Here is a 25,258-nt window from a genome sequence, read left to right as displayed (position 1 = left end):
TATATTTGTGTTGCTTTCCTTGGGAATCTGGCAATATTTGCCATATTTCTATAAAAACAACTTTTTCAAAGTTTAATAAAGTATTTAGGAATATATCAAGTTATCATTATCATTTTCTTCATATATATATATTATATATATATATATATATATATATATATATATATATATATATATATATACTTTGCTTGACAGAATTGAAAGATTTACTATGGATGATTTTTTAGAAAGGCTTTAAAACGAAATACACCATATACCGTTTTAATTCACACGATACAGTAAAAACATCCAGGTTGCACTGTTCCTTCTGCAGGGCAAGCTTAGAACTCTATACCAATAATAAAACTTTTTTCCTTCAATTATTCACTTTCAATCCAAACAAAAGGGTGTCAGATTTTCTAACGAAGATTACAAGTCGTATATATCCCACCTCAAGCCCGCCTCACAGACAGACGCAACAGGCATAAAGACTTGTTCAAATCATATTAACAAGGCATTAGTCTTCGATGGGGGAAAACATACTTCGAGTCTACTGTGCAACGGTTTTCACGCTGACAAAAATATAAGTAGGTTTTATGTGTTACATTACTTCACCACTGTTCTTATTACTAATCAAAGCTGTAATCTACTTATCTCAGATCAGTGATTTTGAGAATGCGTAAAAGAAATTTTATTCTCCAAAGACATTTCCTGTGTAAACCCAAATGAATCAAAACTCTAAGTTTATTCATGAAGTTCACGTCCTGAATTATTCATCCTCTGAGTTAACATCAATTCTTAAAATACTTTTGTAAGCAGTTAACAACAGTGACTTGTTACATCAAAATTCACAACAGAATTGGAATAATATTTAGTCGTGTATGGTCATCTATTCCTTACACACTTGTGCTACACTTTTTATTGATTATAGTACAATTTGCTAATATTGCCTAGTAATCTTTCTTTTTTCTGGATTACAAAATTAAACACATTTTCTAACTTTCGGATATTCATCTAGATTTTATTTTGGGCTTGGGATGGGGTGTTTTCTAGTGAACTAAACTTGCACGAGGTATGAAAATACTGAGGAATATTTAAAATTTGATATAAAAAATTTGACAAGTTCAATAGTTAAGGTAAACTGCTTACATCAATGTACTTTATCTTCCATTGTGCTAATTTATTCATTATTAGAACTCATGTGATGGAACCCTGTTATTTCCTTTTATTTAGCATAACTTTCGTCAGATTTGGAACTCGGTATATAATTATATGCTTATCGTAAATATTCTAATAGTGTGAATTCAACTGGCAGAAGTTTGAGGACAAACTTTTGTACATGTTTTCAAATGACCCAGTTCTTCGAACATCGAATATTGAAAATAATCCAACAAGGGTCTACAATGACTTACTAATCTAAATTTCTATGTTACCAATTTCACATTATAGTAAGGAGAATGCTTATATAGGCATTGCCTGCTGCCTAATCCTTATTATGTTATTCATAATATAAAATACTGTTTAAATCATAGTAAGATCGTTGAACGGAAGTCGGTGTAGTGTTAGTGTATCGTAGCGACACACGCAGCGTGTTTTGCAGTTGCCTCCCTTAAGCCGGTTGGTCTACTCTATTAGATGGTCTCAGACTGCTTGCTTTGATAGTTCCTTATTAATTAAGGCTATAGCCTTAGGCCTTGCAAAGTTTTGGAGTAGACCCGTTTCTTTCAAATCACATTCAATTGAACGTTTTGAACGAATGGTTTTATAACGGATAATGAAAGAAATATATGTTTGTACATGTACATGCATATATTATGAAAAATTGTCTTTGCTCATTTACAGTTGTAAGATGGGAAGTAAATCATCCTCGTAACACAATGTCTTTCCCCTCGATAATGCCCCAGTATTCAAAATACAAAGGAGAGTTTATGGAGGGACTTAGAGACCCGTTCTAAATTGAACATATATTGGAGAGGCGCCCTTTTATCGCTGATTAATCAATTTTAAATCTTGTATAGTGATATTACAACATACATGTAGTGTATTTTTCAGTTAGACTTAACCATTTTGCTTTATTTATACCCATCCTAGCTTTGAAGGGCATCGTGCTTTTGGTATTCATTCCATCCTTGGATCCGCCACTGATATAGGAAGCACAGATGTCCCGATTTCTTTTGTTCGAGATAATTCGCAACGGTGACCACCCAGTATTCCGACGGTCCGATAGTCCGACGGGCCGGTTTTCCGACGGGCCGATAGTCCGACAGCCCGATAGTCCGACGGGCCGGTATGTCAACAAGTAAGATGGCATGGATAACTTAATGAGTTTATATAATTTAATCATTAAATGATATAATAAAATGAATGTTGCTGGGTTTTTTCCAGTCAGTACGATGATTTAGTCATCTTCGAAGTTTTAGGTTCGGTGAATATTGTACTACTCAGGCGGCTTAATCACTGTATTGAGCTAAAAAAAACAACCCAGCAATATTTGTATATTATTATACCTCATGATAAAGAATCACTAGTAAAACAGAATTTGATTGGCCGAGAAGGTCACGTGACCGTCGTGTTTGCCCTGCAACAAAACATCGTGTTCCACCCCTTCGGATATCTCTAGTTTCACGTTCGTGTCTAGTTAAATGAACAAACCCGAGTGTTCCGAATGACGCATGCAACAACCAATCGGAACTCCTCGAATGTCTCGCGCACTCTACATAGATCTCGGATGTAATACGATGGCATCCATGAGTGAATTTGATGCATTGTCAACTATGACGTCACAGCCTACTGCACGACGTTACGTACGTCATAACTAGCAATGCATCAAATATTCATTCATGGATGCCATCGTATTACATCCGAGATCTATGTAGAGTGCACGAGACATTCGAGGAATTCCGATTGATGCAACAACAAACACACAGCCTCGTGCATTTCCATATATTTAACGTCAAGGTAAACGAAGTCTATTGTGACGTCACAATAAGTTCGAGTCATTGTACTTTGCAATCGGATGTGTACTTTGATAGTTCGTAAGAGACAAAATATGCGGGTCTCTGATATACATTTAAATCGCTTGGTTTTGGTTGGTAGAAAAAGCAAGCGAGTAAATCAGCATCCATGGAGAATGGAAATACAAAAACTGGTTTTCATATCACTGTAATTCGTTGTTTGTACCTCCTAATACGTTGACAGTTAAGGCAATCTCAGCTACATACAATGTATAGTTGAGTGGACTCCAATTTCAAATTTGTTTCTGTAGTCTTGCTTTGTTTCGGTATAATAAACAATTTATTGCATGACGCCTTATCGCAACAACTTCTTCTATTAAGTCACTTCTTATAAGGTCTTGACTCACCTGGATAACGACATTGGGACTCTGTTTTTCCTTTGTTTGCTTTTTAGGCTTTTCTTTTCTTTCCCTTTTTTGCCAACAAACATGGTTATTGCAAGTATTATGAATGAATGTTATTTTTGCCATTTCATAACATTAATGTGAACAAGTTTTTTTTTTTTAAATTTACTTTCTGTACGCGATAGCTCATTGTAACATTCATTTTGTTTTGATTGATTATACAGATTAAAACTTACAACACGTGTAGCAGTCTTTCATCATCGACCAAAATATCATTTGCCTCATTATCCTGATAATAATTTCATAGATTACTAAATTCGTATTCATACACAAAGACCTAGTTAGTTAGATCTCAAATGATGTAAGAATTTTATCATGTCAGGGAGTAAGACACGGAGAGACTTAAACATAACATTGAAAAGCAATAATTCTTTTTTTAAAGTTATGTGTTTTGGCCAGATTTCAAAGCAATCCGGTTTAAAAGCTTGATGATGTTTGTCCGTCCGTGTAAAAAAATTGGTTGAATTTCTCTGCTATTTTGCCTGTACATCATCAGTTAGCAGTTTTAATTTTCATAAATACCGGGTCTCTCTGATTTAGTTCACACTTGAATGATTTTGGTCAGAAATTGATTGTCTGATTTATAATCAGGCCGTGCCGATATTGGCGGTTTCTGATAATTTCCATAAAATAATGCCTGACATGAATAAATTTTAATTCTATTAATTAAAATTTTTGATGATGGTCAACATGTCGGACTATCGGACTATTGGACCGTCAGAATACTGGGCTTGAACCTTCGCAACAACACATGTCTTTGTTTTACACAGAGATAAATCTAAAATGAAAGTTGCAAGTACGCTTGTACTTAAAAACTGTTTTGCGAGAAGTTTTGAAATTGGAAAGCATTCTACATATATTTACATAATACATTTTGTAACGTTTAAAAGTTACTATTTTCTCATGCAAAGATTCAAATTAGAAGGCTGGATATATTAGATCTGAACATGGTACATTTTAGCCTTCTTCTATGTATAGATGGTTTTCCATCGAAGCAATTAAGCAAGAGTTATTTCCCATTGGCCGCCATATTGTAGGTTAACATGCCCGGATTCCTTCATTATTCAACCAAAATCAGCCTTGTTATTCTGGTCACTGAGGTGCACTGAGATAAACTGTTTTTCTTATTAATATACATTTGTTAATGCATCTTTTACTTCATAATTGCAATATTGCAAAGATTTCCCCCCATATATTTCTGCCTTACATGTTTGAAATTGGTTGCCTAAAGAGGAAAATCCACCAGTTTGACCTACAAGATGGCGGCCAAGGGGAATAACTCGGGGTCAAAATACGTCATACGAAAACCATCTATATATATATATAAAAAAAAAATTAACCGAAGACTGCCCATTCAAAATATTTCATAAGACTTCGCCCTTGTCTTAGCTCACTCTCGTGTGACTAAATGATCTAGATAAATAGGATTACAATTACATACACTTATTTCGGGGTTTCTGGGTCAATTGGACAGAAAGTTCTGCACTTAAATGTAAAAACGAACGATACACATGTATATGTAATCATTGTTGTGCTACATCGCTGAAAGCGACTGTGTACCACGACACTGTACGCTGTACGTGTATAAGAAACTATTGGAAATGAGCATGCAATTGTTTGTTTTCGTTGTTTACAATAGGCTAATTACTACACCACAATGCTTAAAATTATAATCATGAGACATTTACTATCAGACGCCTCTTTCTTTTTTTTTTCTTTCTTTCTTTCTTTTTTTTTTTTTTTTTTTTTTTTTTTTTGGTACAGAACAGTCCACCGACAATTGTTGAATTAGTGAGAGTTTTCGTGCTATAGATTTGGATTTATTTATTTTTTTAATTTTCTCCGCCAACAGAAGATTAAAACAATGGAAAATGAATATTATTTTTTTGATTGATGACATGTAAATTGACGATTTACGGTACACTTTGGAGGGATGATGTCCTTAACGCATATCTAAAAATAGTTTCAAGAAGTAGAATGAAGTAGTAATCTAAAAAAAAGTATGTTGAAATTACATTGTATATTAAGTCGCACTGTAGACGAGCGGCTCGCATCAAACATCTTCACAGGAAATTCAGAGGAAATAACATTTTTTCATCAGAGGATCAAAAGGGGCTGACACAACATGACTTTTATCAAATTCTCTCTGTTGGCTGTAGTTTTAATGTTGGCAGTCTGTTCTATTCCAGTACAAGGTAACTCATGATTTTGTTACAATGTTACATTTCAACAGATAGTATAAAAAGTCTATAATAACAACTTGTTATTGTTATTTTTGGTGTTTTATAATGATTTTCAACTCAAACAGAAAAAAACCCCTGAAAAATGGATAAAGAAAAATACAATCTTTTAATTGTATCAACTGAAGAATTCAAATTGTATCTAGTATATATTAAATGTACGACAGTTCACGAGTTTACGAAGGAAAATTCTTTGTCACGTGTTCTTACACGTACACATGTAATACGCCCTCTTATCCACATACTAGTACGCATTTCAAACAAAAAGAACTAGAATTATAACCCGCGAAGAACACATTCAAACGTTTTCTAATCATCAGCGATATTGACCTTCACCAAATGACATTGGTTCAGGTCATGACATTGCACATAAGCATCATTTGTTACAAGTATATGAACTTTAATTGGCTCTCCAATGCGAATGTTTGACCTGGAGCCATTTCCTAAAGGCTATGTCACACAGCCACTACGTACAATTTGCGCATGTTCCACGGATGAAATTTGGTCATGTGTGGATATACGTGGAAAAATTGAGACAAGTTGGAGTCTTTACGTGAAATTTTGACAAATGTATCACGAATGAACCAGTTAAAACCATGGAAGAAGTACGAATAAACCACGCAAAGAACACATAATCTACATAAAAGCCAAAACCCGTCACACCATACGCGAATCATGCGTGAACCGTGCGCGATTATTGCGCTGTTTATCTGCAATTCATTAGTGCGTCAATTACGTAATTTTAACGCGATATGTGCGCCGTATGTACGCGATATATAAGTAATACATCTGTGATACATGCGTGAAAAGTCCGTTAAACATACATGGAACGGTTGTGGAAATCCAAAAATTTGTGTATGCCTCTCGCAAAAATCACGCACAACTACATAAGATTTACGTAACATTTACGTAAGAATTGCGTATAAACTACGTAAAATACGCATAAACTGCGTAAATGTCAACCGACCAAAGTTTTGAGCAGCTCAAAACCAAAATCACGTAAAAATCTGTCTGCTGAAACCCTCGACGAATGAAAAACGCATGAAACATTTATGAATTACGTATATCGCGCATATGGAGCGCCAAATTAACATAAACTCAAATAATTGAAGATATCTTCAATTATTTGAATATATCATCAATTCAATTATTGCTCTGTTTAATTGAATTAATGCGCACTTCAATTCAATAATTGCTCTCATCAATACGCCGGTTTCGAGATACGTCCGAGTTATTTCCCTTTGGAGAACTCTCGTACATAGTAAGGCGCGAAAGAATTTGTTTACTCGCGGGAGTGGGTCAGATATTCATCACAGCGTAAGTGAATGTACTCAGTAAGTTTCTCATACGCTGTTTGATAACCCGAATTCGACTGATACACAAACTAAGTAAGTGATAAGTATTTAGGGAGTCATTAAATACATAGAATTCTTATCCTATCACGTTATTTCGCTGGTCATAAGTACCATATTCAAGATATTTCTTGCAAATATGACATTGTTTGTATGTTTCCTCTTCGGTAAAACATTTCTTTCGATAGTATATAGTATTTCCCACATTTACATATTTAAAGAGAAGCCGCTTTTAATACATTTCATCGTCTTCCTCGTTGGCTGCATATCCACTCTGTCCCACTTAGGCATTCAAAGTTCCACTACATGCACCTCCTATTCAGAAGAGTTCGTATCTCGAAACTGACATATTGAATTAATGCGCGCAACAATTGAATTAATGAGAGCAATAATTGATTTAATGTGCGCATTAATTTAATTATTGCTCTCTTCAATTCAATTGATGAGAGCATTAATTTCGTAGAAATATTGCTCGCAATAATTAATTTAGAGCTCGGTATAAATAATTTGATGATCTCTTTAATTCAATTGAAGATATCTTTAATTATTTACAATGCTTTTGTATAAGGAATTAATGCGCGTATCAATTCTTTTAAAGAGAGCAACAATTCAATTAAAGAGATCATTAATTCAATTGTGGATATGTTGAATTGAAGATATATCTTTAATTATATAGTTGCTCTCTCTAAAAGAATTATTGATCTCTTCAAATGAATTAAAGATATTAATTCAATTGAAAAGAGCAATAATTGAATTAATGCGCGCATTAAACCAATTATTGCTCTCATCAAATGAATTAATGTGCACATCAACTCAATTAATGCTCTCATCAATTGATTTAATGCGCGCATTATATCAATTATTGCTCTCTTCAATTGAATTGTAGCTTGTATCAATTCAATTGTTGATATCATTAATTCATTTGAAGAGATCATTAATTCAATTAAAGCACGCATCAATTCAGCTGAAGAATTAATGCTATCATCAATTCAATTAATGCGCGCAATAATTCAGAATTGAAGATATCATTAATTATTTGAAGAGATCTTTAATTAAATTGTTGCGCGCATCAAATGAATTGATGATATCTTCAAATAATTGAAGATATCTTCAATTATTTGAGTTTATGTTAATTTAGCGCTCCATACGCGCATGTATCACGAATGACAAAAATTCCATGGAATATGCGCAAATTGTACAGCCGCTACGGCTGTGTGACAAAGCCAAGATAGGAGGTTCCTCGGATTTGTCACAACTGTTTCTCAAAATATTCTTAGCGTAAATCTATCCTAAGACGTATCTTAAGTTGTGCAATGGAATATAGATTAAACTTCTCTACTCTACTGAACCCAATATTACGCATATATTATGAGTACCTATATCAGATATAAACAAATAAATGAAACTCCTACCACATAAATTCTAACCAGAGATACATAACAACATAAATTAATCATGAATACATATGCATGAATGCATCAGTATCCAGAATTTTGGATTAATTTAATTTTGCAATCATTTCAATATAGAAGTGTCTAAAAACCTAAACAAACTGTTTTACTGATTTCTATGAAAACTTGATATTTAAGAATTATAAGTCCTTCTAAATAAATATCGAATCAAACAAGGAATTTAACTTAAAAACGAAGATTTGGATCGTTCCATACGGCCAACTCCATTCTTCATTTATTCAAATGTACATACAGTATAGTATACTATATAACAAAACAGGAAATTTACTTCTACTTAAAATCAAATGTCTCCTGTTTTCATTTCCGTCATTCAAGCCCCATGATGTTGTACACATTCATTACCGCCATTCAAGAAGCGACCTAGCATGCCCTGATATTGACTTCAAAACAACTGGTTCGAACTACACTTTCAATACGACACGCACTACATTAGACTATATTATCTGCAGCAGAACTCTGTGCAATTATGTAGTAAACTATCATGTTCTTGAAGAGGGTTGTTTCAGCTCTACTTCTGACCATCTACCAATTTGTATGGAACTACAAACCGACATTAAAACACATGTTCTATGTAAACCACCTGTGTCGCTTCCAGCCTGGCATAAAGCAAAACCAGATCAAATTAGGGACTACGAAAAATATATCCATAATCATGCAGACTTTCTGGAGAGAACTATGGAAACTATCGAAGAACTCGACATGTTCTGCCAAGAGTTGAACTCTGTACTACACTCTGCAGCGTCGCAGTTTATCCCTACTGCAAAGTACAAACCCTTTTTGAGGCCAGAATGGACCCCTAAAGTAAAATCGTTGCACGACATTGAGCGTCAAATGCGAAGGGTGTGGATAAATGAAGGTCGCCCTCGAGGAATGATACACAACTCCTACAAAAATTACAAACGAGCGAAACGAAACTTCCGGAACGAACTCAGCGATGAACACGATCGATACATGTCTGGCGTCTTTAAGGACATAGATGAATCATCAGAGTGTGATGTTCGCCTGTTCTGGAAGTTAATCAGACGATTAAAACCACGTTCCTCTCGCACCTACCCCGTCATTGAGTATAATGGCGAACAGTTCGATGACCCCCCTGGCGTCTCTTTTGCATTTGCGAAGCATTTCTCAGACATTTATAATCCCAAAGAAAACTCAAATTACGATTCTGACTTCCTCACTTCAATTGAAAACCGCTTTAGCGAACTCGAACGTGCCTCATCATTATCAAATGCTGGTTTCACAGGAGGTCCTGCGACTGTCGACGAAATACATAACATAATTCACAATCTCAAACACAGAAAAGCACCCGGTCTCGATCTCATTCAAAATGAACATTTTATTCATGGCGGTATACATCTAGCAAGATGCATCACTCACCTTTTCAACGCAATCCTGGAAGTTGAGTACGTCCCATCCTGTTGGAAAAAAGACTTGATTGTACCCATCTATAAAGGCAACAACAAACCTCGGAAATCCCCAGACAGTTACAGACCTCCTCCCTTGCGTGTTTAAAATGTTTGAAAGTTCATTCTTATTAGGATACAGACAAATATACTGCCCACAATTCCATTTCCTTGTTCTCAACAACAAGGATTCCAGCAAAAACTTGGGTGTCTAACAGCTTCTTTTAATCTGCAGGAGACTGTTTTTCATAACATTGAACACAGTAGTTCTGTTTTTGTTGCTTTTTTGGACACAAAAAAAGCCTTTGATACGGTATGGAGGCTCGGCCTCATGTGCAAATTATTCAAACTCGGAATATCGGGCACTATGTTTTCTCTATAATAAATGACTGTCACTCCAACACACACTTCTCCGTTGTAGTTAACCAGACCAGATCACAGTGGTTTCGGGTATCACAAGGCGTCCGACAGGGAGGTGTTCTCTTCACTTTCTTGTATCTCGTATTCATAGATGATATACTTTTAGAGATTCAAAATCTAAGTTCAAACATTGGCGTCTTCAATATCCAAAGCTCAAACCCTACCTTGGCAGATGACATTTGTGTTATTGCTCTCACTCCATGAGAGCTTCAGAAAATCCTAGATAACATTTTCCAATACTCCGTACGCTGGCGGTTTACCTTTAATGCTGCAAAATCCAACGTTCTTTATTTTCATCAAAAAGGTTGTAATCCCGCCGACACTTTCAGCTGGCATCTTGGTACAGAACCCATTGAACCTTCCAATTCATACAATCATCTTGGAATTCTCTTAAGCTCTAATTTTGACCCAGGCAAAAGAACATCTAATGCTTGCAGGAAAGGACGACAAGCATTTTTCGCTCTTAAAACGTCCGAATAGCTGAACCCCATCACGGTTGCCAAACTCTATAAAAAGTTGTTCTACCATCGGTTCTTTATGGATGCGAGCTATGGTGCGATCTTCGGGCAAGACATTAAGTCACTTAACACATTTCAACATTTCGTCGCAAAACATGTTATGGGACTGTCCCAACATACTAGATCAGACATGTGCGAAAGCCTTCTAGGTCTCCTACCAATTACAGCAGAGATCGACATCAAGAAATTGCAATTCTTTGGTCGTCTCTGTGAACTCAACACAACATACCTTACAAAGCGTATATTCATCATCCGTCTGTTTTCCTACTTGTTCAATCCCAGTACTAAGCATTATGGGTTTATTCAGGACATCACTCTCATACTGTTGAAATACAACCTGTATCACGTGTTAACCGAGTACCTCGCAAATGGATTCTTCCCCAACAAGTCACAGTGGAAAATATCCGTGAAATCTTCCGTCGTATCGTTTCACTCTTCATCTAGATGCAACCGAATGCTTGCCGACCCTGACTTCGTTCAATTTAACATTCTCTGCGCAGACAAACCACCTAAACATCTATGGGTTATTCCAGATAATATTCAAGGCATTGTTCTGTGTAAATTCATTGTGAAACTATTGACCCTCCTAAACACACCACCGGAATCGTGTTGCCTCTGTGCAAAAAGTTTTACGAACGTGTTCGAGCACATTACTACAGTCTGCCCTGAAACATCCCTGTATCGCAATGCCTGGTGGGAAACTGTGATTGAGGACTATGACATCTCACTAGGCGCTGAGTTATCTGGACTGTCGCAGAATGACTTATATTTGTTTCTTCTCGGTGCGAGAGGCTTAACTAACTCACTCTCGGACTATGACTCCCCAGGACTCCATCTTTTTAACTTTCGATTTATAAAAGATGTGGCAGCGGCGTATTACAGAAAAACAACAGCGTCCTCATAATGGAAATAAAGAAAGAATGAATTCAAGACCCCAAGATGTACACATTTATTGCCGTCATTGATAGCGAGACAGCCTTCTGGATGTGGGATTTTGTCGTCATATGGTCATTTTCGAGTTTACTGGGTGCGTGTAAATACAAAAACAATATGACAATTAAGTTTTGTATTTACACCCACCCAGTAAATTCGAAAATTACAAAATGACATTGTTATCAAAGCAGACGTTGTGCAAACTGCAATGTACCACCTGAAATGTGAATACAACAAAACCTCAAAGCATTTTTCAATAGCATTTTTCGTTTTCATATGAGCTTTCTTGATGACCAGTGCTAGTAACAATGCGTTGGGGTTATCCACCGTCACCTAACGCCATTCTCTTTAAATTGATTTCGAAGAGTGAACTAAGTGTGGAATTCTTCCATACAGACCAATTTGCAAATACATTAATTCCGTGTGTCTATCGCCCTGATAAATTTGGTAAATGCACAGCTTTTTGAGAAATCAGACAATATGCTTGTAATTAACATGTAGGCATATCCCCATTACATGTCAGAATATATCAGCTCGCATTTAATTATTATCCAAATTGGAAAATCTGGCAAAATCAAATAACGATAATCTTCTTTTTAAAATGCATTCTTGGAAGATACAAAGATGGCCGATAAAATTTTTTTAAATGGTGGCAGACTTTATAAAACAAAGAATGTTGAATGTTAATGTGATATAATGAATAAAGTCTTAGGTTTTAAACGTCATGATTTCTTTGTAAACAAGAGGCCCCCATGGGGCACATCACTCACCTGAATTATTTTGGCCATTCCGTTGTTCAGCTGTTGTGATTTTTAAGAATTTTTTTCATCAATCTTTATTCCCACGAAAAGTTTTGATCCCATATTGTTGCCCCAAAGGATCATATCATAACTGAAAATGAATTCACATCACACAGAAATGCCTCAATACCAATATGACTAACATGATCTTGCCGTTCTTGATACACCCAATGTTATAAATCATGGTATGATATGAAAGACTTTGTCATAAGAAATCGGTAAACAAAACATGAAACCTCTATATCAATTAGTTCAGGAGATATTGAATAAATCAGATTTTTAGCTCTTCTGAGCCGAAGGCTCAAAGAGCTAATCATATGGCCATATGTCTGGCGTGCGGTGTGCGGTGTGCGTCAACTTTTTGGGAAAAGGGCTATATCTCAAGAACCCCTTGGCCAATTTTTGTCAAGTTTGTCACAGAATATCCTTGGCCCAAGGGCTTTCATTTGTACTAAAACTAGGGTTGTGACCCTTTAACAAGGGGAGATAATTAGGGAAATGCAAACAAAAGTAGTGGTTGCTAAACAATCTTCTCAAGAACCACTGAGCAAATTATCACCAAACTTATGCATAAGGATGAGAATAGGTTGTAGATAAAAAATTGTTCAAGGCATCATCCTGGGGCGAAGGGTGTGGTCTCAAGGTCACTTCAAAGTTGACCTTAAATTTTATTTTGTTAAAACTTTGATATTTTGCTTAGTATAAGGACTAGGATCATCAAATTTTGTCAGTTGATGCATCTTAGGACCTAATATCATGTTGTTTCAAAAGTAGGTCATGGTGACCTACTTTTTGAATTTCGCAGGTAATTATTATTAAATGGATTTTGATGCATATATTGGACACTTTTGAGCCTATAATCATCAAAAATGTTGTCAGTTGATGGATCATGGGACCTTAAAGTGCGTCATGTGAAAAGTATGTCACCATGACCTACTTTCTGAATTTTATGGCTAATCATTTATGAATACATTTTAGGTTGTTATTTCAGATACCTAGAGGTTTAGAATCATCAAACTTTGTAAGTCGATGCGTCTAGAGGCCTCGAAACATATTTATTTTTTTAAAAAGTAGGTCACAGTGACCTACTTTTTAAATTTTGCAGACATTAAAATTTCACATTTTCAATTTTAGATGCATATTTTGGACACTATGAAAGCTAGGATCATCAAACTTTGTCAGTTGATGCATCTTGAGTCTTCATAGTTTGTAGATCACCGTGACCTGGTTTTGGAATTTGACGGCTATATTTTAATATTTCAGATACTATTTGACTTACAATTATCAAACTTTGTCAGTTGATGCATGTTGAGTCTTCAGAGTGTGTTGATTAAAAAGTAGGTCACCGTGACCTATTTTTGGATTTTGACGGCTATATTTGAATATTTCAGATACTATTTGACAATCATCAATCTTTGTCAGTTGATGGGTCTTGAGTCTTCAGAGTGTGTCGACCAAAAAGTAGGTCACTGTGACCTACTTTTGGAATTTGATGTTTATATCTGAATATTTCAGATACTATTTGACTTCAATTATCAAACTTTGTCAGTTGATGCATCTTGAGTCTTTGGAGTGTGTCGACCAAACAGTAGGTCACTGTGGCCTTCTTTTGGAATTTGACGGCTATATTTGAATACTATTTGACTTGTCAGTTGATGCATCTTGAGTCTTCAGTGTGTCGACCAAACGTAGGTCACCGTGACCTACTTTTGGACAGTTACATTTAAATTTTCTGGTACTATTTGACTTAACATCATCAAACTTTGTTAATTGATGAATCTTGGTTAGTGAAATTTTTTGCCTGTTCTACAATGTATCAGAAGAGCGATTCTAGGCCCATGGGCCTCTTGTTATTCAATTTAGGTCAAACTTCCAGGTCAAGGTCACAATGTCAAACACCAAAGTGTAAGGTCTTGTAATAAAGAATCTATAAAGAAAATATCAAAGCCCTACTTCAAATAGTTCAGGAAATATATATTGAGTAAGTCAAGGTTTTTTAAAAAGTAGGTCAAACTCCAAGGTCAAAAGATCAAACACCGTTGTGTCACAAGGTCTTAAATTGTCATATAGAATCTTTATACAAAATATGAAAGCCCTACCTTAAGTAGTACCGGATATACGCAATAGGTTATAATTTCTTAAAAGTAGTTCAAGCTTTGAGTTCAAGGTCAAAAGGTCAAAGGTCTTGATATGAAATGAAAGATCTTAATATCGAAGTGGACTAGTATAGTTATATGTTGTTTGTCGCGGGTTTGAATTATGAGGAACCCAACTTTTATCTCGATTGGCGATAGAAAAAACATCGAAATCCAAAGCCAGAAAAATGGTAAACATGCGTTTTGTTTTTCGGAAAACCTTTTGTCATTAAACATATGCTTCTGTTGAGTGTTGATATCTCGTTTAATTGACATCAAGAAATATCTCTCGAACAAAGGTTTCTTTTGAACGATTGATTCCATCGATTTCATATTTCCATTGTTCCCCAATTAAATTTTATGTATCTATAAATATTAAGCAAAAATGAAGATAGAGAGTATTTTACTTTCAATTTCAGTAGTATGTACCTCATGTAGAAAAATGAATTTCGATTTCCGTTTATTAACGTTTAAAGAATAGGTTTCAAGTATTATATACATTTGTATGTCCTACAACGCTTTGAAAAATCTATTTCTTGAAAATTTGGACATAGTTTAGGTATGTGCCGTCCCATGCAAAAATGGTCCTTGTGTGTTTTGATCTCGCGGTAGCTCAGTGATCGAGTGTTCGCTTCGTTACCGGGAGGCCGTGAGTTCGAGTCCCACTCGCGCCATCGCCGCGTCAAACCTAAGACGTTAATATACATGTAGGTACCACGGGCACTGGAAGTTAATGTAAATATATAGTATGTGCATGTATAAAAAAGGAAGGGTAGGACACTCTTTTTGAGGCAAATTCGGGTTTGGGTTATTGTGGGCGTTTCTCAAACGGCCTGACGCGATGAATCGTTCACATATACCTTACTTTCAATATATGTACGGTTTCTTTCCGTTCCAATGCCGTTCATTCGAAGAAAAAGATGTTTTTACACCTCCAAGTGCCTAAGAATTTCGCTAGACTGTCTTACTTCCGGTTTAATCGAACTGAATCGAAAGGTAAGTTCTGATAGGTCAATAATAAAATTGAAGTCTGAATTGACACACGTTATCTAATCCATAAATACGTATGTAGAGAAAATAATTCTCAGGATCATTACTTCATGATGGTGTTAGAGACTAGTGGTTAAGTACATGAGCCATGTTTGTTTTTATAGTTCAAATATTCTTATCATTATTTCACAACCAATAAGAATATGACATAAACTTATAAATGTTTATCACATTGACCAATCAGAACTTACCTTTCGATTCAGTGCGATTAAACCGGAAGTAAGACAGTCTAGCGAAATTCTTAGGCACTTGGAGGTGTAAAAACATCTTTTTCTTCGAATGAACGGCATTGGAACGGAAAGAAACCGTACATATATTGAAAGTAAGGTATATGTGAACGATTCATCGCGTCAGGCCGTTTGAGAAACACCCACAATAACCCAAACCCGAATTTGCCTCAAAAAGAGTGTCCTACCCTTCCTTTTTGGGAGTTGAACTATGTTCAATCTCCCTGGGTCATCACGCACTTTTCTGCGCAGTAATTTGTATTGATTTGTATAGTGGTTGTCAGCGGGGGTTCTGTGTCAGCTGATTTACTCCTAGGTAAATCAACATAAACTTTTATAAACATCCGCCATTAAATAATCCATGTAACTTTTCTGAATTAATTTAATTTTGATAATTGACATGTAAATAAATGCAATGATATTGTATTCAAATCAATTTGAATACAAGATTTCGATCAAATTGATACTGATAGACATAGAAAAATAAAAGATAAGGTTGAAAATTGTCGTTTGTAGCACAGCGTCACCTATAAACATTGATAGGGAAACGAACGACAACTGCACACAAGCCCTATTGACACCGTGGCGCGAAATATCGAATATGGTGCGAAACCTCAGAAAATTTACAAGAAATAATTCTACAACATTGTGTATGTGTATATATTTGGGTTTTTTTTTAATGTGATATAAAAAATGCTTGATGTTACATGTAGATTGAATTAAAACACGTCATTCCCAGTCAACAACTTTCGATTGGGATCGGAATACGAAATAAAATTTCTTATATCCGGTGGCAATGTGAAACTGCTTCATGCTTCAAGTTATTGAATTACATAGTAATCGCACGTTACACATTAGAGAACTGTTCCTTTTAATAAAGAAAGTCACAAAATAGATACAAAATGAGTGTACCTTATTCATTTCTGTTACCGAGCTTTCGTCGACTATAATCTCGAAATGGCGTGTTTCGCTGCGCTTGATGATCTGACGGTAAGGTCCACATTTTCTACGTGAGTAGTGTGATATTTGTTTATGAATTTTTTGCGCATACATGGTATGTCTCGGCTAGGAATAATGGAAACTTTCTCACCTATGTATGTAAAGACATATTAATCTCTATTTTTAAAAATGTAGAACACTTTTATCAAATGACAATGTTTGAAAACGCTTAGAGTCCCGATGTCAGAATTTCCTTTTCCAAGACATCAATATGTCAAATTCATTATCCTTTTTTAATAGTATGTACCATATTTTGTACCAGTTATCCATTTTGAATCCCCTATTACAATGGGATTTTGCTGCACTCTGTAATGTTTGAGTGGATGTCATGAGTGTGTGTCAAACAGAAATTTTAAGAGCATGGGATAAGGTGCTGCCATGTATTACTTCACTATCAAAGTTTAACCCAGTTGCCACAATGTTGAATTTATGCTGCAAAAAGGATTGGAAATTGCTCTGGTCAAAACACATTGTTTATTTGTCTACAGATGAAAGAGACATGAGGATTCTCCCTCACAAACTGAAAAAAAAAAATAGTTATGGATCTTCTACATGTATAGTTTATTAATCACTATAGATTTCCAGCATCACAAGTCTGATTCCACTATATGCTTTCCATACTGTCAGGTTCATTCACCCCCTGTTTGAGCCACAGTATAATATCCCAAATACCTTGGCAATAAATAACATTATTTGACTAGTATTTCATTTTTAGCGGAGTTGCGATGAAGTCGAACTCGGCTTATGATCTGATGAAGTGCCTTTGGGCGGGCAGGCGGGCACGCATCAACATTTCATTTCCGCACCATAGCTCTTGAGCAAATTATAGGATCTCATTCAAACTTAGATGGATTGTCACCCTCAGTAAGATGAGGAAGCCTATCGATTCTGGGGTCACTAGGTCAAAGGTCAAGGTCACTGGCTATGAATAGACTGAAATTTGGAGAAAATTTTGTTTTCCGCACCATAGCTCTTGAACGAATTATAGGATCTCAATCAAACTTAGATCGATTAAGTAAGACAAGAAGCCTATCGATTCCGGGGTCACAAGGTCAAAGTCACAGTGGCTATAAATAGACTGAAATTTGGGGAAAATTTTGTTTTCTGCACTATAATTTTTTAACAAATTATAGGATCTCAATAAAACTTAGATGGATTATCGCCCTTGATGAGACAAAGAAGGCTATTGATTTTGGTCAAGGGTTAAAGGTCAAGGTCACAAAGGATTTAAGTTGGCTGAAATTTATATAGGCAAAATTTTGCTCCCTGCTTGATAATTCTTGAAAACTTTTCTGCCGGTTCCCTCTATGCCCATTCCTTGCGCAACTCGGCTTGTGCATTTCCGAGGCCCGACAATTTTTAATTTTTTTGCATTTCATTTATTTTGAGTTATTATACAATTATTTACCATTCCATTGATCCTCTACAGGACTGTAGTATACTCAGGTGACAGTTTAGCATATTGGACTACCTTTTCAAGTAATGAATCCTTAGAATTAGCTATAACTAGGATTAAACTTGAATGTATATATACAGGGGGAAAACTTCTTCATAACTGCAAGGCATTGATAACCATATTGATTTGAATGTTTGGGCCATAATATGTGGTCACATTTTTCATGAGAATATAAAGGGGTGAAATTCTAGAAAACAACAACACGACTTCAGTTACTCGAGGAGCGTTGTGGCCCATGGGCCTTCCATTATCCATGTTTGCTGTTGTAACGCTTTGAAAAACAACAACAGTTGATTTGTATCTAAAATCATGATAATATTCAGTCATTTATCCCCCTACCCTTCCAGTACTATCTTTTCTAACTGAATTTCCACAATGTTCAACTCCCACGAGTACTTTAAGTACTTTGATTTATACATGCACTTACTATATATTTACATTAACTTCCAGTGCCCGTGGTAGGTACTGATTACTGCTTCGCCAAACGCTCGGTATTTAGAATTGAGAATCACGGGTCTTTCGCACATGACCTTAAAATCGGAGATCCCGTGTCGCGACAGGCGTTATCACGATAAAGAACCTTCACTGCTACAGCCCTGAGCGCTAAGCATAGGTCTAAATTTGCATTCTCTACCCAGAGTTCCGTGCGCTATTCGCATTACACCTCTGTCAACGGCTTTCTACAGAAATCTTGTAAAGTTTCTAATATCCAACATTTACCTTTTGGATTAAATATGCAGTCATATTATGAAATGCTTTTGGTGCAATTAAATTGATTTTTGCTGTAAATTGTTGAAAATCGCTGTTTTCTGATTTTAAATGGAACTACTTCATAATATGCGTATGAGTGTAGAACATTCACGTGGTGGAGATTTGAATGTAAACATGGAATCAAAAGTAAGAAAGGCTGTTAAAAATACGATAAAACTTGTAAAATAAGAGACAAACAGTTAAATGGTAAATATGTACTTATCAAAGTGTCAGTGGGTTATGAAAAGAGCCTGATATATCTCCTGTTGCCAGAACTTTTAAAGGGAAAGGACACGAGAATGATTGTTTATATCATGTGATTATAATTACTGTCACGAGATTCCAAGCGTAAGTGGAGCAAGCGTGACGCGCCCTCTGGTGAGAGAATGTTAAATCTGTGGTACTTCACCTACACTGGTTCTTGAGAAAAAGATTTTTAAAGATGTTTCTTATATATTTGTATGTAAAATTTGATCCCCTATTGTGGCCCCATTCAACCCCCGGGGCCATGATTTGAACAAACCTGAATGTGCACTATATCAGGAAGCTTTCATATAAATTTCAGCTTTTTTGGCCCAGTGGTTTTTGAGAAGAAGATTTTTAAATGACCCCATCCTATTTTTGCATTTTTGTGATTATCTCCCCTTTGAAAGAGACATGGCCCTTCATTTGAACAAACTTGAAAGCCCTTCACCCAAGGATGCTTTTGGCCAAGTTTGGTTGAAATTGGCCCCGTGGTTCTGGATAGGAAGTCGAAAATGTAAAAAGTTTACAGACGGACGGACAGACGACGGGCAACAGGCGATCAGGAAAGCTCACCTGAGCTGAAAGCTCAAGTTAAACATACATGTAGTTGCAGCGCTTTTGTCTTCAGTTGGATATCCTCTTACATTTTAGCGTTTCCAGGTAATCGTCATCTATCAGTCTGCATCTCCCCAGGAGATAGATAGGAAACCAGTCTAGTATGATATATGTCAATCTAATGGGGGTAAACAGGATCTCAGACTATTCCATTAGTTCGAGTTACACCAGTGTTTGGAAGTACAGGTCTATCTTATCATTCATTACTCATTTCAGTGCTTTTGATTACTTATTAGAGGTTATAGCGTGTTCAATGTTGTTTTGTGTTAATGTCTAACGGAAGAGATTAAAATATTGGAGAGGGTTGAAAACGGGCCTAGAAATTGTAAAAGAAAACAAGGTAATTTGAGTTTGTCTAAGTGGAACATGTGCCAATATCAAAACAGCGGTCAGATTTCCAAGAATTCTCTAGATGCTTGAAGACACAAATAGTAGGTCCTGAATTATTTTCTGTGGACATCAATGGAGGGCGTGCCAGTCTTGTTTTGCTACACAAAGGGACATGCATGTTTCTTCTAAGGAACGTGTAATCTGTGTATGTACTGGATAAAACATCTTGACTAATTCCATGATTAAAGTCTTACTACTAGGGATGGCAATCGGTCAAAATTTCATAACCGGTTAGTCGTAAATTATCATTTTTGTAATTTTATTGAAAATTATTCAAGTCATATTCATACGAACTAAATTGCAAAGAAAAGGTGTTTAATAAGATAATCAGAATTCTTAATTTTAAAATCAATGTTGAAAAAACAAACACAACGTTTAATTCGCGGGTATTGTAATCAGATTTGAACGAAATCGTCATTGCTATCGTAATACTGATGTTCTCCGACTGCATACTAGAGAATCTTCTCATACGGAGAGAGCTTGTCATGAAGGACGTTACGGATGGTTTCTTTTCTGGTGTGCCTACAGTTTGTCTCGGGTACTGAAATTTTATGTGAGGCATCTACGGAAGCATATTAGGGCCGCAGCAGTATCTTTTTTTAGTTTGTTATAACAGATTAGTAATTTGTTTTAACAAATTATCAATCTGTTATAACAAATTATTAATCTGTTATAACAAATTTAACAGATTATCAATATCAACAATCTTGATTAAAATATCAACGACAAGACATCATAATAGACAATCGTGAATTTTCTCTCCATAGTCTCTACATATCAAAGGTCTATGTCAAAAGACAAAAAAGCTATGGTCCGGACAAACTTAGTATGAGAAGCGGAAGAATTCACACTAAAACAACATGTCCCCTTTCTGGGAAGGGAGGTATAATTATTCATAAATATTTTTAAAGAAAAGATGTGAAATACCACCGGTACAAAAACTTTTCAATCAAGAACATGCATACATTTTCAAAATGGGTTTCCTGCAAACTGAAAACTATGTGCTCAATACCAGACCTAGCACCATGTATTAAAAGGCTTTTTAAGTTACAACAAATAACTAAAGTGGCAATAAAGCAAAACAAGAGGTTCATGGGCCTTAAAGATGGTCCGAGTCTGAGCTAATCTGCAAAAGCTAAATATAATATGAATAGAAATTACATATATGTAGCTTAGATATGCAACTAAGAAAATTAGTAATTTTAAATAGCAATTTAGTAACTTGAAATAACAAATTGATAATCTGTTATAACAAATTAGCAATTGAAATAACAAATTAATGATTTGTTATAACAGATTGATAATGTGTTATAACAGATTAATAATTTGTTATAACAGATTAGTAATTTGTTTTAACAGATTAGTAATTTGTTATAATAAATTAATAATCTGTTATAACAAATTATTAATCTGTTATAACAAATTATTAATCTGTTATAACAAATTACTAATTAGTTATAACAAACTAAAAAAAAGATACTGCTGCGGCCCTAATATGCTTCCGTAGGCATCATATTTGACGTACCCCTGGTGTATGTCAATTCTGTCGAATATAACTGACAATTAACAACTTTGTCGTCCCGCTCTCTCAAAATATCGCCAAGCTGCCGATGTTGGTGGTGACATTTTGAAACGATTTATAATACGAGAACAATTACGCTGAAGAACAATGCTCAGTTGAAAATGTTTTGATTTTTTTACGCATGAAGTGGAACAAACGCGGGTGGAATTTTTCACATGAGGGTACTTATATATTTTTATTAGTATTCGGTGATAATGACTAAGTTACGAGGGTTTGTTTTGATAGCGGCCGTGTTTTGATCATTAGCAGATTTGCACACGTTATCTAGTTTCCGTTTTGAAAGGAAAAAATAATAAGAAGAATTACAAATACTGTCAAAAAGGCATCGACCAACCGGTTATGAAATGTAACCGATAACGAATTTCGGTTAACCGTTGTCATACCTACTTATTACCGATGTATAATTTTAGGTCAGACATGCAAAGACACAGAATTCAAATGTAAATCTGGTTCATGTATACCAAATACCTGGCGTTGTGATGGTGACGCTGACTGTGTTGATGGATCCGATGAAGATGTGAACATTTGCAGCAGTAAGTCATTTATATTCACCTTCAAAAAGTGAGTTTTAATTTAGTTTATGATTAAAAATAGCAATCTGATCATTTCATCGACATTGTCCTCCCTCGCACAGAATATTTTATCTAATAATGTAAAAGAGTAATTAGTCTGTCGTATTCGCTATGACTATCACACTTTAGGTGAATTCCCTGTATTCAGATATGATATTGTAGACTTACAAAAGTCAAATGGATTGCCCTATCACTTTTGATCAAGATCATTAACAGGGGTCTTTCAAATCACGTTTTGAAAAAGATTTTGCAGATAAGGTGTTTGCTTCCTAATTTTTCTCAAATAAGACGCTATGTTGAGGGAATCTACCGAATTCATATTAGATACTCTTTCTATTGAATAACAAATACCGGTACTTTATTTATCTTATTTGCTAGACCATTGCATAATTTGCATCTGATATTCATTTAAGCCGAGAGCACATTGTGAGGACACTCAAGTTGAATGGTTCTCGTGCAACAATGAACCATTGTGACGGTCAAAAAGACAGTCCTAGTAGATTGGATAAATTTTAGTTCGCGAATAAGTAAGTAAGTAAGTAAGTAAGTAATTTTTATTTAAAGTCGGAACTATATACAGGTAAACAATAAACATGAGCTAAGACATATGTCCCGGACTACATTTACACCCACCCTCTTTAACCGACTATATAGCATTAAAAAACACAAAGCACTAATGATATATAATTGCATGCATAGACATAAAAACAGAAATTTGAAATAAAACAGGACGCATACATGTATACAGACATCACAATTCATGCATATATATACACAGGGACTAGCTATATTAAGATGCGCATGCAGCACTGAAAACAGTTTGCAACACAAACATAAAAATATGGATATATACATAGACTAAATAAATATGAGTTTGATCTCGCTCTATTCTTATCTCTTTTCTCGCAGAATCTGTTGAAATTCTGGGTCTATACACCACACATTCTCTCAATGGACGACATGCTGCACTGTTTACCGTCTGTGCACATGCGTCTGCGGACCGAAAGGAGGAGACTCGATGTTTTTTGTATAGATCGTCAAAAAGTATTAATTTTTGCGTTAAAACGAGAATTCTAAACTTTAGAAATGTGTTACTTTCGCAAAGTTCATACATTCAACAATGCAACAAAATTTGAGAAAGCTCTGGGGTAACTTTGATTTCATGATGAGCTGTAGTGTCTCTTTAAAAGATTGTTTGTAAACTGGTTCTCAGTGTTTAGTATGATCGATAAAAGCATGGCGTACGATTCCCGCTTCTGGATTCTTCCTTTGTATACGCGAATTTTACATTATAAACTCCTATTGTCAACATGGTGGTAGTGACGGTGACGAACACACGTCAAGTTCGCACCACTCTTTAGTAAAAACGATACAGGGGTAACTCCGCTGACTGTTCCCCCACAGCTTCCCGAATTTCCTCGATTGGTGAAGAACAACCACAGATCATTCATCTGACACAAACTTAAGACTTCCACCTGAACTAAATGTTTCTAAAAATTTCAAAACATGGAAACATGAAGTAGAAATCTATCTACGTGCGATTGGCAGCGCCCACCTAGACAAAGAAACTCAGATTGCTACCATCATCAGCTGTGGAGGGGAGCAGTTATTGAAGATATGCGATCATCCTAATGAAGAAATCAAAGCTGATTCCAAGAAAGGTACTGCCCTTCTAGAAATGACAAAATCTGCTGACAAGACTGGCGTCCGACCATTGTGCGGAATAGTCCAATCCTTGGCTCGATTCTTGTCAAAATTACCCACTACTCTTAAACCAATTCGTAAACTTACTCGAAAAGACACGATTCTTGTAGTCCGCTGAATGTGAAAGGAGTTTTCAGGAAGTAAAACGTATCTTAACTTCTACCCTAGTCTTAACATATTTCGACCATGAGAAGAACTTCTGCTACAGGTAAACAACACCAAGGATGATCTTAGCGCATTTCTGATATAAGATGGTAAACTTATTGACTATGCATCGGGGGTACTAACGACATCAGAGCGAAAATGGGCACAGATTGAAAAAGAAGCCCTCGTAGTTCTTTTCGATGCTCAGAGATTTGATCAGTGCACATATTGGGCGGCAGGTCATAAAGGAAAACGACCACAAACCTGTAAAAACTATCCTGCGGAAACCCCTTAGCAATGCTCCTAAATGACTCCAAAACATAATGATGAAACTGAACAGAGATGATATCATATTCAAGTTTTTAAAAGGGCGAGAAATCGTTATTGCAGACATTCTAAGCAGAGCCTATCTGAATGAACCAAATGAAAATCAACTAGAAATCTTCATGGTCAAAGTCATCCCCAGAATGTCGACGGATCAAATCCGCCATGAGGCCTATAACTCGATCGGGTAAACGGAGTAATCCGAAGTTAAAATCGGTGTGTAAAGAACAGCCTCAATTGATATGAAACATGTCAGACAGCATTTTATGTGTATTATGTGACCGGTCGACAGGGGATACTTACTCCTTCTAGGCACCTGATCCCACCTCTGGTATATTCAATGGTCCGAAGTTTGCCCAATTCTCTATTTTGTATTGCTTATAGGAGTTATGAGATTGATCGCTGTTCGTTATCTTCACCTTTCATACTAGTAGATGAGAAGTGGATTCTTTGAAGAGTAACATACAGTCTTGGTGATTATACTTGTGTTGTACAAGCGCAGAATGGAACCACATACCACCGAAACCGA

General features: G+C 35.7%; 1 protein-coding gene across 5 annotated transcripts in view; it reads left to right on the top strand.

Annotated features, from left to right (window-relative positions):
* Nucleotides 1–5,183: 5,183 nt before the first annotated feature.
* The window catches only part of LOC125670191 (very low-density lipoprotein receptor-like), a 38,183-nt gene continuing 18,108 nt past the window's right edge, over nt 5,184–25,258 (top strand). Inside the window, exons 1-2 of one of the 5 annotated variants that reach the window (XM_048905227.2) lie at nt 5,184–5,592; nt 22,396–22,518. In XM_048905227.2, coding sequence (XP_048761184.2) covers nt 5,523–5,592; nt 22,396–22,518 — 193 coding nt within the window. In that variant the 5' untranslated portion in view covers nt 5,184–5,522. The remainder of the gene's footprint in view (nt 5,593–22,395; nt 22,519–25,258) is intronic. The other 4 variants (XM_056162101.1, XM_056162102.1, XM_056162103.1 and 1 more) reach the window with 4 other exon arrangements.

The sequence above is a fragment of the Ostrea edulis genome, chromosome 4 (genome assembly GCF_947568905.1).
Source record: "Ostrea edulis chromosome 4, xbOstEdul1.1, whole genome shotgun sequence".
NCBI lineage: Eukaryota > Metazoa > Mollusca > Bivalvia > Ostreida > Ostreidae > Ostrea > Ostrea edulis.
This window is presented reverse-complemented; position numbering and strand designations above follow the sequence as displayed.